Source organism: Calonectris borealis, chromosome 4 (assembly GCF_964195595.1).
Source record: "Calonectris borealis chromosome 4, bCalBor7.hap1.2, whole genome shotgun sequence".
Taxonomy (NCBI): Eukaryota; Metazoa; Chordata; class Aves; order Procellariiformes; family Procellariidae; genus Calonectris; species Calonectris borealis.
Window position 1 is genome coordinate 10352174 of NC_134315.1, and position 19370 is coordinate 10371543.

General features: G+C 40.7%; 1 protein-coding gene across 3 annotated transcripts in view; it reads left to right on the forward strand.

Annotated features, from left to right (window-relative positions):
- Positions 1–665: 665 nt before the first annotated feature.
- FAM193A (family with sequence similarity 193 member A) overlaps positions 666–19370 on the forward strand; it is an 81938-nt gene continuing 63233 nt past the window's right edge. For 2 of the 3 annotated variants that reach the window (XM_075148592.1, XM_075148593.1), the window contains exon 1: positions 668–1187. In XM_075148592.1, coding sequence (XP_075004693.1) covers positions 915–1187 — 273 coding nt within the window. In that variant the 5' untranslated portion in view covers positions 668–914. Of the gene's footprint in view, positions 1188–19370 lie in introns of all 3 variants that reach the window. The other variant, XM_075148594.1, reaches the window with a different exon arrangement.

Genomic DNA, 19370 nt, shown 5'->3' on the forward strand with positions numbered 1-19370 from the left:
CTCAGGGTTCTTTGGGGGGGGGGGGGGGGGCGGGGGGCGCAGGGCCCTCAGCCACCAGCCTGAGGGGTGTAACCTCCATTTTCAGCCTGCCCTGCCCGGGATTTTGGGAAGGCTGCGTTTGTGGGGTGCTGAGGGCTGTGGTGGGGGGCGAAGGCCCCACAAAGCCAGTTGTGCCAAGCAACACGCAACACCAAAGCAGTCCCCTCTCACTGGGCCGCGTTCCCTCGGAACGGCGGGTGGGACTGCGGCCCCTTCCGCGGGGCCCCGCGGAAGGGGCCGCAGTCCCACCCGCCGTTCCGAGGGAACGCGGCCGCTGGCGCCTCAACCCCCTACGGGAGCCACCGGGAGCTGCGGCCCCTTTAAGGCGCGGGAGCGCGCGTCACGTGGTGCTCGCCGGCTCCTGGGCGGCGGTGTAGTCCCTTGACCGGGGTGGCAACGTCGGCCGGCGGGGGTAACGGCGCCGGGGAGGACTACAGCTCCCAGCGGGCACCGCGGGGACGGATGAGCTCACCGGCCGCTCCCAGGCGGGCCTCGCAGTGCACGCCGGGAGTCGTAGTCCGCATTCCCCTCAGCCACTGGCTGTGGCGCGGCGCGGTAACTACGCATCCCAGCGTGCCCCGCGGGGCGGGTTCCCGTCAGCGCAAGGGGGAGCCCCCCGACGTAAAGGGGGATCACTTTCCCCTTGTGTCCGCCATATTGGACGGTAACTCTGGTCAGCGGCGCTGGGGCCGAGGGAGTCCCCGTTGCCGTGACAGTCGGTGCGCTCCGCTCCTCGGCGCCCGGGGTGGCCCGCGCCCCGGCCCTGCCCGTCCCCTCCGCTCCCGGGCGCTCGCGGCGGCCCCGCGCCCCTTCCCCTCCTTCTCCCTCTCCTCCTCCCCCCCGCTCCCTCCTCCCTTGCCCGGGTGTCAGGCACGATGAGTCCGGCCGACGCCAAGCGCGGAGCCAAGCGCCGGAAGAACAAGCGGGGCGGCGGCCTCAGCAGCACCGGCGGGCCGGGACCCAGTGGCGGCGGCGGCGCCGGCGGCCTGGGCAAGGCCGGGGCGGCGGCGGGAGCGGCCCCTCTGCGGGCTGCGACCCAGGCGGCCGCCGCCTCGCCGAGCGCGGTGGGCGGCCTGCTGACAGCGCCGGCGACGGCCGCCGGCAACGGAGCCCTGGGCGGCGGCGGGGCCGCGGCGGGACACGGCGAGGTGAGGGGGGGCCAAGGCGGGCGGCGGTGACATCCCGCTGCGGCGGGCCCGGCACACACCCACCCGGGCGGGCGGCGCTGGCAGCCGGGGGGCTGCCGCCGCGCCATCCGCCCTCTTCTCCTGCCCTTTTCGGCGGGTGCGGGCCCCGGGGCCTCAGCGGGGCGGGGGAAGCGAGTGCTGGGCCCCCGGCAGCGGCGGGGGGCCGCGGCGCTGCCCTGCCTGGCGGGGCGGTGGGGCTGGGCAGCGTCCCCGGCTCCCCACCCTTTGTGGGGGAAGGGCAGCGCAGGCTGCTCGGGGCCGCGTCGTCCTGGGGTTTCTCCTGAAATCCCGGCAGGAGCCAGCTGCAGGGTCCCCATCCTCAGGGGTCTTCGGACTCGGGCCCCACCTTAATGGAGGAGCTGTAAGGAATAGGTGGGCAGGCCTTGAAAAAGCAAAAATAGACCTTTGTGTATATTTTTTCCATTAATATTGGAGCCCTTTTTGCAGTAGACAACTTCATTAAGCATAGGAGGTTCATTGTAGCTCGGGCTGTGGTTTGCACTCTGATGCCTCAGAATAATTTAGATCTGTTACATTATTTCATAATATGGTGAAATTTATTGGGAGCAGATTGTGTGGTTTAATTGTCTTTTTTTTCCAAGAAAAATTACTCAAGGATTAGGCCTTTAGAAAGGTATCCTACTAGCTCAAGTGACAAAAGAGTAGATAAGTTTAAGTTCCTTTCACTCATAAAGGTTACCCCAAATTTTTTATTATCTACACAAAGCTTGCGTTTAAGTATCATATTTACAAAAGCATTTCCTGCTGACAGCATCTTCAGACTTCCATGTGTATGTCATACAGCCTGCTCTGTTTCCTCTCTTGCTCTCATAAACTTGTTGTACACGTGAGGGGGAAATAGAAGAAATGGCTTTTGTGATGTAGGGTGTCTGAAATACCATGATGTAACAAATGTTTTTTTTTTGTTCTCCGTGTAATTTTGTGCCCATCTATTTTGCTAGGTCAAGACGCAATTTGATGATTGTAGATTAACTTCCTCCCCCACCCCCCCTCTTCAAAACTTGTCTTTCTACACTCTCATACTTGGTTACCCGAAATCCACAGAGCTTTAGATTAACCATTTCTGTATGTCTGTTCTCATCTGACACTTATTTCAGGCATAATTTCCTTTTGGGACAGTAGCCCTTACGTGATATAGATATCCAGAAGGATGATGTGCATAATGGCGAAGAGGTGTGCAAGTTTTTATTTGTAACTTTGCAAGTCGTCACTAAACTCTGTTCTCGTTAAACCTCTAGCATCTAGGGAGATGCATCTTGTTTTGTTTTACATCTTAGGTTGCAAACTCTGTACCTAGGTACAGGTTCCTAGGTATTGTTGGAACAAACATGATAATGCCAAGGGAAATAAAACAAGCAGTGGAGTGATATGCAGAGCGGGACACTGATGTGATTCAAATAGCAAAGGCTCTACTATCCCTGATATTTTGGTATGTTTGTATCTTGTGGTTATGTGTAGTCTAGGGCTTTGGTTCTAACCTAATTGCACTGTATCAGATCTTTTTCTGAAATTCATCTTAAAAGGGCAGCATCACTGCTAATCTTCCTACTTCATGTTTCTTCTTACTTTCAGATTAGGTAGTTCCTAATAAAATTTCTCAGTCTTCAGGAGTCTTCACTTGGAAAGTATAAGTCATATCTTCAAAATTAAATACAGTGTTTCAGCACTAAATTTCTGATATTTCTGAAATACTTCTGTATATTACATGTACTGATATATTATTCATAGTCTTGTAAGTATGCACAACATGTTATTTTGAATGCATTTGTAACTTTGTCTTAATTGATCTTTTTTGCTTGTATTCTTAGATGTGTATGCAATTTGTCAAATGTTTCCATTTCACTTAACAGTGTGGTACAAGTGATTCTGAAGACTGATGGACAAACGGGCAATTAAGTCGTCGGTTAGATAGATCAGTTAGTTAAGCTAGAATAAACCTGCAACACAGACCTTATTTAATCAAACAGTAAGGATATTAGAATTAGATTTTGAGGATAGATAAATCCCTGTGCTCAGTTTCTGAAAGGTAAATGCTTATACCCTATAATACTCTCTTAAAGTTGGTGTTACTTCTTCCATACTGGTTTCAGTGACTTTTTTCTTGACATTTTCAATACCTTTCCAACAGTAGTGACATAAGAAAGTTGCCAGTACTTAAAAGTTAACTGATAATCTTGTTTCAAAGATGAAAGCGAAGATGAAATCTTAAAGCATCATTACATGACTATTACTTACATATAAATGTGATCTCCTTAATGGTTAATAATTTGCTAGTTAAGGGTACATGGTCAAAACAAGACTTCGTTCTTTGAGTGAAAGACTAGCATATGTTGTTTCTGGATGAAGTTGAGAAAGAAAACTGTGTATTTTACATGACTGATCACTTCTAAATTAGGTGCAATATTTGTTTTGGCTGGATGGAGAGTAAGCAATGCACTAATAACTGTAAAGTAGTAACCAGAGTTGCTTTACTTTCATCTTAACATAGAATATTGTAAAGTTCCCGTTAGTGGGTAAGAGAAATCATCAGCCTATTCTCTGCTGGACAAACTTGAATGTTCAATCTCTGAAAATATATAAAATATTAAAAAATCCCAGAATTTTGTATTTGCTGCACAGCATGTTTTCTACTTGTTAGCATGCTTTCTGTTTCCAGCTTTTGTCACTTCCCTGGTTTTAGGGCATCCATTCTGGATGTTGTGGGCACACCCTTCTACTAATTTTCTATCAGATGCTTCTTCCAAAACTTGTCTAAAATACAGAGTGAAACAAGATGTTTAAGGAATGGTCCTGTGTGTGCTCCGTGTTCTTGTGTGTCAATAATTGCTCAGAATGAGGTATACTTTCAGCATGCTTATAAAACAGGTTGAACAGAGTTTCAAAATGGCTATATTTACAGTTGAAACTAAAAGCACATGTGCCAGTATTGAAATTCTAGCTAAGCCTGTTAGAGCTAACAAATATATTTTAATTGAGGTTTTTATACATCTTATCTGGAGTTTTTTTTAAGACTGTAGGCTAAATTCTGCATTAGAGTACATGCTAAGTCTTGTTCTGGGATGCAAGTGGGCAACTCCTAATGGAATCTTCCTGGAAGCTACATTGCCCCATGCACATGCTTTATAGCATCCAAATTCATTCTCTCTAGCACTGTCAGATGTTTTGGAATGATAGTGAAATTAAGGATGCTTTGGCAGTGTTTCAGTGCAAGGAAGTATCTCAGTTTTGGAAACCTGTAACTGTGTCGACTTTAAGTGGAATTGGAAACAAAGTCACTTAGTTGTGTGGTGCTGCTGCAGGACTTCCCTAGGAGTTTTTTTTTCCTTACAGAACTATTTACAGCAATGTTAGGAGTGAAGAGTCAAGTATTGTATAAATAACAGTAATTTGTAACCATAAAATAAAATAAATATTTTGAAGTTTAATGTATATATTTAAAGAAATAGGTCTTGCTTTCTGTTGTTTTTTTTTTTTTAATTCTGTAATGCATTGCATCAGGCCTTCATATAAATTTTTGACTGACGGTTGGATTATTGATGCTGTGAGATGCATTTGATTATCAACCACTGCGATATACCAGAGTAAAATTGGCTGTTCCTTAATATGTTCAGGTACTTTGGTGTGAAGAGTTGTATGTCAGTGGCTGATCAGCTACAGTAGTAGTTTTTGTTACAGGCCTGACTGATCTTGTGTTATTAAGGGGAATAATTTAGTAGCCATTTTACAATTCTCTCACTTGCATTTTTCAAAGTATTGTTTGTCTGTCAAGTGTAGTAATGTATTAAATCTTCTTACATTTGGGAGCTGTCTGTTTTAGAATTTTCATAAAATATTTCACTGGACTATTCCTTTATTGTGAGATACTGCTTTTTAAATAGAGATTCTATACATAGCAGACCGTACAGTGCCACCTTTTAGACCAATTTTTTAGCAGCTTTATAGTTCATTGCATTTTACTGATATCTGTGCTTGATTTGTTGTTTGAGATTTTCCCTTTTCTCTTTTCCCCCTCCATGATTCAAACATTCAAAAGAAATAGTATACAAAAGAGGAGCTTGGTCAGCACCTCAGAAGTTCAGCAAATAGCTAGCTTTTGTACTTTTATATAGGGCCTCCTCCTCCTCTCCAAAAGCAAACTTATTTTGGCCAATTTTTGTCAAGGCTCAGGTAAACTAGATAAATTCCAATGAATAAAATAATATTGTAACCTCTACTCTTCAGACTGAGGAAGCAGGTACTTCTAAACACTCATAACACTTACTCGATGAAAAATAAGTCTTTTTGACAGTCTGGTAGCACATTTGTTCCTCTGACTAAATGCGGTTCACTCTCTTATTTTTAAATAGACATGCATTCCCTGCCCTGTTTGTTCTTTTAATAAAAGGAGGTGTAAAAGAATGAGATGAAACATTAGGATTGGGTTTAGGTGATATGGTTAACTTGCTAATTTAGAAAGAGATTCACTTGTGACTTAAATGAATCTAACTAGAACACTTCAAACTTTAAAACAAGCTTAATGGTTGCACAACATTCACATTAATGGCTTTTTCTTACCTTCTTCCCGTGATCAGTTAAGGCATTTTTCAGCTAATAGATCTGAGACCAGAGGCACACGTATTAGTGGTTCATTCAGATCTTGTAATACTGCTCCTGGGAAGTGTGTGCCTGTGTGTACTCATGACCTTGACGTATATCCAATCCGCGAGCGCTCCGTTTCTCCCCCACCTCCTGCACCTGCTATATCATGGTCAATTGATAACGAGAATAATCGGTTGTGAATTGTTAAATGAAACATGTGGAAAGTGTGTCCAAAAAAATGGCATCTGGTTCAGCGGTGTCTAATCTGTACTAGCTAAGTATTCTCCTATGGCTTTGTTATGAGACATTTAATTCCGGGTGTGAAGGCAAAGGATTTTTTTTTTTCCCTTGCTGTATTGGTTGCAAATGGTTGAGAGAGAAATCTTTTGCTCTAAAAAACACAGTGACTCTCTTCCCCTCCAGACTTTTGTTTCCTGTCTGCGCAAATGAAACCTTGTTGATTTAATTTGGAACTAGATTAATATGAAAAATTAGTTCTGAAATAAGTGCATATTGATGAGAATATTCAGGGTTCTTGTCCAGCTCTTGTCCTGCAATTTTTTTTGATCCCAAACAGTACCTGAAGCTTCCTTTAGGCATTTAATATCACATTCTTTCCTTGGTTATGGCACTTATCCTCTTGTAGTGCTATCCTGTCTTGAGGGGAGCCCTCAGATCCTTTCTCCTTTACAGTCTGTGTAAGGAAGGGATCCAGGCTTACTATTCTCCTTGCCTGGCAAGGAGAGCTGAGTGGATGTGAAAATTCAATTTGGTGGTGTTTGGTGCCTGCAAGACTAATGTTTAGTCCCTAGTGTATGTGTAGTGAGGGTGGTCCTTACAAATACAGGTCTGCTGAAGATGTGTTGTGGAGAAGTTATTACGAGAAATAACTGGGAAATAAACTTTCTTTGCATAGGATATACAGGGCTTCATGGATGTGCTAGGCAGTGTTCCGGGTTTATATGGATCTGGGTAATCAAAGATGATTTAATATTTATTGGGGCTTCTTCACTGGTGGAAAAGGAGGTTACCTCTTTTATTAAGGTAATGAAAATAGTTCCTACGTTTTCCTTTCTTGTGGTAACTTTTTTAATTTAATAGCGACCGAGGTAGCTGTGGACTGCACTGTTTTGAGAAAGAGTATTCCGTATGTGAAATTTTCCTAGGATAATTAAACAGAAGGAAAAAATTGAGTTAAATGGGTAGAATAAGGCTGCAGTTCAGTTCTCTTTCTCTGCTAATATCTTAATCTACAAGTTCCAGATTTCTTGTCCTGCAAATGAAGAGTTCAATTGGAAAATGGCATTTATGATGCCACTCTTAATGTTATTATGGGAACTGCACAAATTGAGGCTTGTCTGAGAATGCAGTAAAATAAATATGCCATTATTTTTTTGACACAAGAATTACTTAATTTTATATTGTAAAAATTCAAGGCAGCCTATGACATTATTGACCTTCACCTCCTAGCCGTGTGAGGAAACACGCTAGAAATAGTATTAAAGATAGGTCTGAGCAACATAGTAATTTTCCTGAAGTATATATTTTCTTTTTTTTAATATCTTTCCTATATATTTTCTTTTTTTTTGGATAGAGAATGTACAACTGCTTTAGTTCAAAGTTAGTCTGAGCACTGTTTTACGAAGTGGATTTTAGGGGAAAAATTAATGGGATTGCCTGTGAGCCTGTTTGAGATCATTGAACTGAAGTTGTTCATGTTGGACCGGTGATAGTGCTGGAGAAAAACTTTCTTAGCGTGTGAACTTTAACCGTGTTCTTAAATAATCAACTTACCTTCTGTTGCACAAGCCACAAATGTAGTTCTCTCCATCTCAAAATTCCTAATAATGGTAGAACATAGTCAGGCGTCCTGTTCTGCATCACTCTGTAGGGTGTCCATCTCTCTCTGCTCTTTATTAAAGGAAGCTTTGAGGGACTTTGGTACAAGCTGGGTGCCCAAAGTTGGATAGTACGGAAAATCTCTGTAGGAGGCCATGCTCAGCCTCTACTTCCCTATTCAGTTATGGCTTCTTCCTTTAAAAAAAAAAAAAAAAAAAAGTTGGAGCTCAAAAGGGTTGAGATGAGTGACCCCTGGGTCATTTCTTAAAACTGAAAGAATAACTGCTCATTTATAGGGGGGAAACAAAAGATTGACTCCACTGTGCATTTCTTGGAAGAAAAGCTCTGGGTACTTCCACGAAATATTGCTATGCGTAGTGTCTTCTCAGGCCTAGAAAACAGAGTAGGTTGCAGATGCCTCTGTAGTGTTACTTATGGTGGAACGTCACAAAGTTAGGTCCTTATGCACAATAGATCTTTACAATAGTCCTCCTTTAACACATTGATCAGTTGAACTGGTTTGTAGTAGCTTTTGTCAAGTGTTTGCTTCTGAAGGATAAGACCACAATCATCCAGGTAAATAATTAAGTTTTTACAGGGCTACAAAAGTCATTATTTTGAAGTCCAGAGCTTTGGACTGCCTTGGTCTAGAGCAGACTTGTCAGCCATGGCATCTGGGCTTTAGGGCTTCTCTTAAGGTCTCGTCTTCTACTTGTCTTAGAACGTGGCTGTGGGAGGTGAATTGCTGGCGGTGCAGAAGGGGCCAGGAGCCTTGCGCCGCAATAGGCAGCAAGGACTAATTTCTGGGAGTGTGGGTGGAGGGCAGTTGCTCTTAGAAAAAGCTGATGGGTTTTTTTGTTGTTTTTTTTTGTTTTTTTTTTTAACTGCTTTGGTAGCAGTTCAGTGGTCTGTGTTGAGCTGTGAACAGGTGGAGGATGTGATCAGCTGTTGGGGCAGTGTTTGCTGCTCCAAATAGCTGTTCCTTGTCTTCTCCAGGGAAAGGTAGCAGGCTGGGTAGAAGTGTCCAGCTGGCAGCCCAGGGAACTTCACTGTTCTAGATCTAAATTTTCAGATGCCCATCTTTATTCTTCTAGATATTAATTATGCTGACTAACACAAAAGTGTTAGTTTAATCATGGCTTGCACTGCAACGTCAGCTTTGCTCACCTTGAACCATAAGTCAGTTGCTCTTTTTGGAAATAACAGCTTTTCTGCTTAAAAGTTAAAGCAAAACCAAACAGTGTAGAGAAGTTGAGCAGTGGTTGGTTTATGTCCCAAACCTGTGAATATGCTGAAGAGGTAAGCTTTCTAAAGATTGTATATAAATACATGCATCACTAGCTTATAAAACTCTAGTGATTGATATCTGTATTAAATATTATATGATTGATATATTAGCTATAGTAATTAAATCCAATAGTTTTCCTGTGAAAATGTAAAGGGCTCCATGGACCCATAACTGTCTGTAGTTTTCTGAATTAGGAATGTAAACACTGGCAACTTAAGTTTGTGCTAAGGGTTTTAGTACTTAGACTTCTGTGGACAACAGTGAAATAATTGAGAGGTGTTTTTGTTAGTTTTCTTTTTCCCTCCCCCTTAAGGTCTCATTCACCTCCTTTAGGAAATTTGCAAGCATAGCAGAAGTAACCGCTGAAATTATTCCCCAAAGAGGATATTGGAGAGTAAAGGTTAGCATAGTAGGCATGTTCCTCTACAGCATCAGAAGCTGAAGGAGGTTTATAGTAATGGGAATCTCATTTAGTTATAACACTCAGAGCTATTGGGAAGGGGGGGAAATGCATATGGCATGTTGTGTTAGGACCATCCATCTTCTCCGCCAGCTTTCACCTAAAATTGGTCATCTAAGATAATATATGATCTGGATTCATGGTACTAATCTGCCTCTCGGGTGGACTTAGCACAGCTGTGTGCTAGCATGGCTGTCTAGCTTCTGCCAGAGCTGATGCATAATAACTCAGAGTTGGTGTTCAGCCATGTCCATCAAACGTTCTTTCTGTACCACCACCGACTATTTAGGAGCTGTAAACCTGGATATTTACCAACTAGACTGAGGTCTGAACAAGACCGCAGAAATAGCATCTGAATATAGTTTGTATGTAGCAAAATAATGCTTTCTCAGGGACTGGTCTTTTTTGGTCTACTTTTATTCTCCCCATCTGCCAGAAGAAACAGGTGGCAATTACAGATCTGGTAAGTTAATAGAAGTGTGTGGTTAGTGAATGAGGATGGGGTCTTTGGAAGGAGAGAATAAGACTAAAATGGCTTTTTCTTTCCCCTTGGATGATGTAGGAGAAGAGTTAATGTGGATAAGGAAAGAGCTATAAAAGAACAAACATTATTGATATTACATGAAATATGCTTAGCCTTTTGAAACGGGCAAGTGAGTTCATGAAAGAAAGACTCTTGAACATATTAACTGAGCGTGGCATTATGTAACCAATTTTTTTTTTTCAACTTGACTAATAAGTTTTGGTCATGTCCTTGGTAAGTTTTCAGTGTCTGTCTAAAATAAACTTAATTATATCAGCATCGTAAGGTGAGGGAAAGAAAAGAAGGCTGTCAATTGAATCCTACTTCTGGAAGAAGTCGATTAATGCAAGCCATGACTCTTTAAAATCTATGTATTTCTCTATTAGGGCGTATCTCATTGTGTGTAGTGCTGAAATTTTTTAGAAACTGTATTAAATGTAATGTACACGTAATGTTCTGCAAAGTGCTGTAAGGCTCTACCTTGACTCCTGTTCTGATTTAAGTTTTGTGCTGTCAGACTGCATCAATGACAGCTCCTTACAAACAAAAGAAGTGGCTTTAGGCAGGGGTGCCAGACTTGAATGCACTCTGCCACCCGCTTCTTCTCATTGAGGCTTTTTTCAAAGAGAGAGAACTAGTGCAAACAGCTGTATCTTGATGTTGGAGTCAGTGCACTAACTGTGGGCACTGCAAACTTTTGGATTTCTTCTGTGTTTTGGGACTAAAGTAATTTTGCTTTTAAACTAAGATGATTTTTTTTTGAAAGCTAAAGCTTGTTTTCTGTTTTTTGCATTTGTTGGTTTTCTTTCTTTTTTTTGTTTTTCCTATATGCACAAATAGTAGCTTTAGCTCTCAGAGCAGAACTCTTCCAAAGCTAGGAAGATGGTGCTACCACTGAATTGTACACAAGGAAAGTTCAGCTATTTTCTAATATTAAGTGTTTTTTTTTCCATTGATCTAGATGCAGCAAACTAACAGTGTGATTTAAAAATACCTTGAGTTAACGTGTTTTCGTAGGCAGACTTTGGTTAGTTTGTGAATATTACAAGAAGTTACGGAACCTCTTTCAATTTCTGTAACCATGTTAAATCCAATAGTTGACTATTTCAAACTTGTTGTAGGGGGTATTTCACAGAGATGGATGTGAGGCTCTGAATTTGGATAACACTGATGTTGACACAAGCCCAGAGACACTTTAGTGGACAGATGCGTGAGTGAGAATGTGAGTGTGCATGCTCATACATGTGTGTGCATGTATCCAAGCTTTTTAAAACATGGCATTTTTGAATGTGGATTAATGGTGTTGCTATGTAAGCGTAGGCATGAAGTAAATACTTTGTATATGTGCATGTACAGTTTTTTGGATTAGGAGAACATGTACATATGTGTTAGGGCTGCTGATGGACAAAGAAGTGCCTGAGTAAATGTTTAAAGGTTCTTTGCCACACTGGGTCTCATAGTGAAAACAGTCATTTAAAGCAGAAGAGTTTGCCTTAAAAAGCAGTTCTGAGCCACAGTACAGTTTTGCCAGCCTTTAGTGTTTAATTGGTGTGGAGTTAATGACCAAAAGATTTCTTAATTGCCATAGTGCTTCCAGGCTGCTTATCTTCAATAAGCTGCTGCCACAACAGATGGCAAGTTAGTGGTTTAGCTGAGGTTCACTAGAAGTTTTTCACCACTTTGTTTTAATGGCCATAACTTATCTATGTGGCTATAGATAACGTGTAGTTGAAACCCAAATCTTCACTGGAATAGGCTTCAGATGAATTAAGGTTTTATTTTGTCACTCAGCGAGAGATAGAACACTCCTTTACTGTCAGAAGAAACTTTGAAGTTTTATCTGTGCGATCATCTTTATTTTATCTTTACTTCTTTTTCCTAGCTACTCCCAAGATCCCTCTCCACTATACTGTCTTTCTCTGCTGCTTTTCAGGGAGTCTGCAGGCAATTGTACTGGTGTCTGCTGAGATTTGCAGCAGCAGCCTGAAGCTGACTGGGTTTTTTTTAGTGTCATAACTGGCTAAGAGTCTGAACCACAGGAATAAAAGTGGTCAAAATTAAACTTCCATAATTTTTCAGATATACATTGCTTTAAAAAATGATGCTAATGCTTTCAATGGAAAAAAATTATAATGATTTTTTTCTGTCCTGAAAACAGGCTACCATACTTGTACAGTATCCTCCACTAGCTATGAATTTGAAACCTTATGTAGGAGGAGGAGGAACTTTGTACTGAGGAACATTGCATAGTAACTAAGTTAAATATTAATTATTATTTAATGTTTTCGGAAGTGCTGTCATGGGCGACCTAGCTTACTGGTTTTCAGAATTATGGGGAAATCATGATACTTAATCATGCATACTTTAAATATTATTTAGAGTGCTTGTTGCATGGTTTTTTAAACTTCAAGGCTGTATCTCATGTCTTCATAACAATGAAGAGAAGTACTCTTTTGTCAATATTTAAAGTCATTCTGAGCCTATGTTTTCATTTTTAATCAGGTGAAAAATCTAGTGATTATGCAAGGTTTAGGGGATTGTTCTGGTCCCCAGGAATTTATTAAAACATTACTAGTAATGACCTATGGGAATTTATTCCTTAAGTACAAGTAGAGCTTTCAAAGTCTGAATATGTGCTTGCCTTTGTGGCTTTTGACTAAGGACATAGAAATGAGTATTTGCCTAAATGTGAATCCAGTTCTGAAACAAACTCTGAAGTCAGCGGGTTGCACCTGATAACGTTACCTGTTAGTGAGATTGGCTCATCCTCTCAGTCAATAAGGTATTTCTGATGATTTGACAGCTAAGCTGCAAAAGTCTGTGGTAGTCCGTGTCTGTTTTCTGTTAAAGCCTAGAGGATCCTAACTAGCGTTAGACCTCCCTTATATTGAAGACACTAAAAAAATCCATTAAAGAAAGTTACTCCCAACCCTGTTAATATTTATGATAATCCTGAGAAGATCAACATCCCTATCATTAGCTTTTTCCATGAAGTCTTGGCTTGGCGAAACGGCTGATACATGTGTGCAAAGTTACAATATGAGGATACTTGAGATATTGCCCTAATATTAAAAAATCATTCCCAAATAATTGTATTTTTACACTTCAATTGTTTTCCCAAGTTAGGGATGAATTCTTCTGATGAGAAAAGAATTTTCTATGGTTTCTTTGTGACTCATGTATTTCCTTTTTTTTTTTTTATAGCAGGAAATTAGTCTTCACTGTTTTATTTTGCTTGCATTGTCCTATCTCTGACACTTCTGCCACAAATATACTCTTTTGTATAGTTTGCTTGAGTAATTTAACTTTTTGAAGTTACATGCAAATTTTTTTTTTAGTGTTTGTATTAACTCATGATCAGAAAAAAAAAGTTGATGCAATTGAGTCTGCCTTTATTGATGCTTTTAATTTGTAGTTGTATTTATTTTAACTTTGTATTTGTGACTAGTAAATTTTTAGTGCCCTTGTCTTAATCTTTTTCACCAAAATGGATATTTTGTAGGGGCGCTGTCTGTGACATGAGAGAGTTTGGATAAGTATAGGAATAATCTATTAATAAGTGTTAGTACGTGGTCAGGGAGGTGTTACGTCTGATGATTATTTCTTTTGTAGGTGCCTCTGCTTAGTGGGGTTTACTGGGGTTTACTGGGGTTTAGTGGAGCATGAATCCCTTTTGTTAAACCATGAGAGGATCACTGCAAGAAGATGTCTTTCTGGCACCTGTTGCGTCTGCCCCTCCAATATGTTGTTGTGATTCTTCCTTTCCTCTTAAGCAAAATTTGATCGACACTAGTGAACAGGGAGGATGACTCTAGCTCCTCTTTCTGGAAAGCCAGCCCTCTTTGTGGTCAGACATCCTGATCTAGTTGGTCTACTTGAAAGGAAATTATATTGGATAGGCTTACAACTTCACTGTAATGCCAGGAAATAGCAGTGGGAAAGGTACAAAGGATAGCTATGTGTCCCACTGCTGCTGTGGATTTATCCTTCTAATTAGGCTATCTTTTTTTCCATCTTCATAATCATACTTTTACTTGTACATTCATGAGAGAGAGCATGCATTTGGGTAAGTGATGAGCAGGCAGTCTGAGCACAGCGGTGTATCAGGAGCTGCGTAGCTACCAGGGAAGTTGAGCCCTGTTTTTTCCATTCGTGAGTTGTCTTAGGTGGACTGTACTGATTATAGTGTTTTTATCTTCTTTTAAAATATTAATGGAAAACAGTATTGGTAATTATCTACCTTGATACATCTTAAAAGGTGGATGATTTGTCATTTGGATTAAATATAATTCATTTTCTTTAAGGGTTTTTTTTTGTTTTGGTTTTTTTTGTTGGGTTTGGGTTTTTTTTTGTAGTTGCACTCTAGGAAGCAGACATAAATCCAAGGAACCATCTTTTAGAGTACTGCTCATAACTGTGCTAATTTAACTGTGCTTGCTTACCTTTTAAATCTCATGCTAGCCAAGTAGCCAGACTTGCTGCTAGTCTAAAATACCTGGTTACTCTGTGCAAAAATGCTTTGCTACAATCTTACTGAAACACCTATCTTTAATTTCATTCTGTTACAAAGATATCCTTGTTGAATAGGCCATGGTTCTTGGGTGTGGGTTTGGGGATTTTTTCTAGTTAAAGAGCCCATTAGAACATGATGGTTTATTCTTGTAAAGATACTTGTTTACTGTACAGAATTACCCCTCAACTTCCCTTTTAATAATCAAAACTCACTCAAATATTCTAAGTGTTTGCGCTGGCTCTCAGGTAGTTCTTTGGTTCCTTCTGTACTTTTTAAACTATCTCCTTAAGTTTGATACCAGAACTGAATGTAATATTCCAGAATCTCTTATCAGTGCTATAAAATCTTGACTTCAAGTTTCATGCCGTCTTTGTTTTTATCTCTATTCATTTATCCATCTTCTGGGCAGTGGAGGCAGCACTGATTATACTTTTGTCACTTGTTTGTCTAACCTGCTCTTAAAATGACCTCGTTGATGGAGACACCAAACCTCACCAAGCAGCCTGTCTTTGCCCTTCAATACTTTGCTGTGAAATTTCTATTGCATAGAAATCTCCCTTGCTGCAATTTAAACATTTTATTGCTTGTTCTGTTTGCTGTGGATACAGAGAACTGACTCTTCCTCCCCTCAGTACTCTGATCTGTAAACTTGGTGTCCCCAGTTCTTTCAGCTTTTCCTGGCAGGTAATATTGTCTACATCTGGTAGTTGTTCTCTTGTGGCTTTTCTCCAGCTTTTCCTGTCTGGCTTGAAGACCTGTGTTCGGAATGAGTTGCAGTTGTCCCTCTGAGACTTACTGGAGCAGTATTAGGTGGAAGGATTATGTCATGTGTCACATAAGCTATACATCCCAAGGTAGCATTAGCTTTTTTCCAACAGTCTGACCTTGTTGACTCCTCTTTTGCATGTAGTCACCTATGCCTATTTGAAAATTCATGGCAGTTCTATCAAGATCTTGCTTTTTAGTTTGGCTATGAGAAAGTCTCAGTAATTAAGACTGTCACAGACATTAAGCGAGTAAATCGTGACATTTATTCTTTCTCTCCTTTGTAACTTTGTCATGGAATAAAGTCGTACTGGTTTGACATGGCTTGGTTTTGACAAAACCTTGTGTCATCTAAGTGCTTAAAAAGACTTGTTTGAATGTATTTGACTAACTTTTCTGGGAATTGAAGACAAGCCAGTATTATTCCTCAAGTGTTTCTGCCCTTCACCATCTCTTTTCTCTCCCTCAGTTTTTGGTGGGGCTTTTGGATTTTTTTTTTTTTTGTTTGGGTGTTTTTTTTTTTTTTAGGGATGAGATTGTTTATTTGCTTTAAATAAAGGGTTTATATAGTTCACCTTTTTCTAAGCTTCCAATATCTCAGGCATCCTCCATGAGTTTTCAGAGGTAGGATTGTTGATTTTGAGATGGCTCAGAGGATTTCCTGAGCAACTTGGCTAGATCTGATAACATTCAACCAACTTGGAAAAAAATGTAAGTATGGCTATTTCTGATAATAAGCTGACTCTGGGTGGGTATTTTTACCTATTTATTTGTGCTAATTGTGCTAGTCACCTGCTTGTAGTTGATCTCCTTAGTGAGGACTTGTTCTTCATTAATGTTTTCCCTCTTCATTCAGAAATGGACAAATTCTCTTATTAGTAGTGTACTAATAGAATGATTTCTCAGTAGCCTCAAGCTGTTTTGTGAGAATTATTTGATTTTCTGCCTTTAGCGTTTTGGATTTGTCCCCTGTATTCTCTTGCCATTGTTATGCTTGTTATTCCTTTTCTGTGTGCTTTTTCTGAGTCATTATTCTCTTGCTATATTTTCTATTCTCTTGCTGTGCTTGGTTTTCTTGAATTTGTTTGTATCTATTGTGTCATTTGAGAATTAGTTCTTCCTTGCCTTAGACTTGCCTTCTGCAAGCTCTTATTTAGCGATGTTAAATCTGTCTCTTGCTGTTCTTCCTTTCTTTCCCTCTTCAGTAACCATTGACTTGACGGTTCACTTCCAACGAAACTGTCGCTCATTGTTTACTGTCAACCACTTCTTTCTTCCTGGCTACAGCTAAAGGAAGAGTCTGGTTGCTTTCTATGTTTTAAAAAGGTAAGTTCCTTGAACTCTCGCTAGAGTTCTGCAATGTTCCGTTCCCAGTAGGTGCCCAGGTTCTTAGTATCTCCTTGTAACAAGAAGAGCTATGCTTTTCTTCATTCTTCTGCCTGCTCAGAAAAGGTGTCATCTGTCTGTCCACCATTTTTGATGGTCTGTAGTAAGCTTGCAGCTTGATAGCATTCATGTGCTTTCCTCCTTTTACTATTCCAAGATACCTCTCTGCATTTGTGATGCTTGCATCCTTTAGATATAGGGCATAACACTCCTGGGCACTTGGATTTGTTTGTTTTCTTTTGATTGTTTGTTTGGGGTTTTTTTTTTGGTTGTTTGTTTGGTTTGTTTTTCTTTTTTTTTTTTTCTGTGAGCTGACTGTATCTTCTTTCTGTTAGTATTCCAGCTGAGAATGGACTCTTGAGGAGTAGATCATAGTCTTGATCATGTTCAAAGAATTCTAGCTTCTTTTCTTATGCTTCATACATTAGTATGCGTACCTCTAAGACTGATGGATTGGTTGCTGGTTTTTTATGAACTTTGTGTGAATGATTACTTGTTCTTACTTTTAGGCTCTTGTTCAGGTTGCCCTGGTATATCATCTTTGGACTTTTGATGTTTTGCTCGTGATCCTAGTGTAAAATATTATTCACTCAAGTTAACAAGCAGGAAGAGCTTCTTTTGTGTCTTAATTCCTTGAAATGTTCTACATTCTCACCTACCAGCACATGGAACCTCATCACGTGATCAGAGAAGCCAAAGCTCTCCTCTGATAGTGTTTTCAAACACAGGGGTTGTCTGCAGGGTGAGTTTGTTTCTGACAGTATTAGGACATGGAGGGCTTATTGGGAGCTTCTTATTCATTCTTGTTCACTGTTAGCAATGACTAGTACCCCTGTGGAGAAGCGACCATGAACAGTAGTTGGTGTGATGAATGAACATTCAACAACTTTCTGCAACACCTTCAAGGTGCTGCACCTCTGCCTGTTAGCTAGACGTGATATATATGATTTCTGCTCCTCTTAGGAGTTGCTCCAGACAACCACTTTATTTTTCTTTGGTCTGAAGGAGGCAGAGAACAACTGGAACAGTATGCAGCCCTAGATAGGGCCAGCAGACAGCTTGTTCTCTATGGCTTTTTCTCTGATACAGCTGTTCAGCTGCCTTTGTCTTTGGCAGTCTTTTCATAGATGGCCTTAAAGGCATCACAGCTGCCTGTGATGTCTCAGCTCAGCTGCCTCCTGCTTCTCCTTAATGCCTCACCCCCCAAAAAGAAAACCCACATCCAAACCCCCAAAACCACTTTCTAAGACAATCTGTAATGAAGAATTTACAGCACTGGATGTTTTCCTTGTGATCTTCCTCAGTATAGGAAATATAAGCAACTGTTCCTACAAATCCGGCCCAGGACTTAGGTTTGGCTTGCTATCTGGATATATCCCTTATATCTTTGGGCCAGAGAACATTTGAGATGAGAGTTTTGGAGAAGCAACGTTCCTTTTTTGTTCCCGTTAGTATGTTGGGGTCATGGTTGGCTTCCTGCTATTAGCACCACTGCCTTTTGGTGAGGGGTAGCTGAATAGACTCCCCTGGACTCTCTGATCTCTGCTTCTTAAGTTGCAGCAATAAATCAGATGCTTGGGTCAAAGGACTTCAAGCTTTACATATTTCCTCAGTTAATTCAGTAAATTTCTGGTCCCTCCCGTAGTGGTAGTTGAAGCACACCATGTATTATGTTCAGTAGTGTATTTCACATGGCTATAAGAAATTTAATGCATGATGTGATGTACGGATGTACGGAGGACATCTAGAGCTGGGCAGTTTGGGGATAATGAAGTGCAAGGACTGATGTAATCTGCTATGGATATTAGCTTAAATTGTGGTTTAATAACTTGGTAGTGATTTGTTAGAAACATAACCTTTGAATGCAGTTCTGATATTAAGGCTTACTTGCTGCATCTTCTCCCATAATTTTGCTGATTGCTCTTAAGTCTAGCTATTAAACTAGGACTCTGCTTCTTTTTGATGCTGACTTTTGCAGAATTGAAGGGGCTTAGAACTGGAGAATTATTTCTCTGCCTTGTATTGTCTGTGTCATGTCCAAGTACAGTGTATGCAATTTGCCTGACAATTCTGTTTCTCTGTTACGGGAAAAACATGGCTAGTTTTAGAAATTGTATTTGGTGGATCCTTCTGAAAACGCCCTCTCCCACGCATGGCTTTACTTAATATTTTAGGAGATTTTGCTGTCAAGAGTGAGTACGTTTAACCCTTTACCAGTTACCAGCTGAGGTCATTTTCTTGTAACATAATTTCTGGAGTAGAGCATCTACAATTGTATCATTGAAGCTACATAGTCAAGTAATTAATTCCTGAATGTTGTCTTGTGCATCTTAAACTAGCCTTTGGATGAATGCTTCTTACTGTTCATAGGGAAAGTGCTGGCACGTTTTGGGGTTTTTTTGTTTTGCATAATCCTATTAACTTTACATATTTCTGTTCAGGATTGAAGTATAAACAACAGATTAAATCTCTAACAACTTTCTACTAGGAAAAAAATGTATATGCATGGTTGTTACCTGTCAGGGCTAGTTGAGAGAATTTTGGGGCGTTTTAACTGCCTGCTCAGAACAGTTTTGGCCATTGTACTGGGGAAAAGAAATGCTTGAATCATCTTCATTATTAGCTTTTGGTATTTTTTTTTTTAGCACATGTGGCTGCATAATTGCTGAAAAAACATTGAACATTTTTCTAGTACAAGAAAGGCAGAATCCTGGTAGGAGGTGGATTGGCTCTGTTCTGCTGTGTCATATTTGGCTACAAAGAAGGGAAGT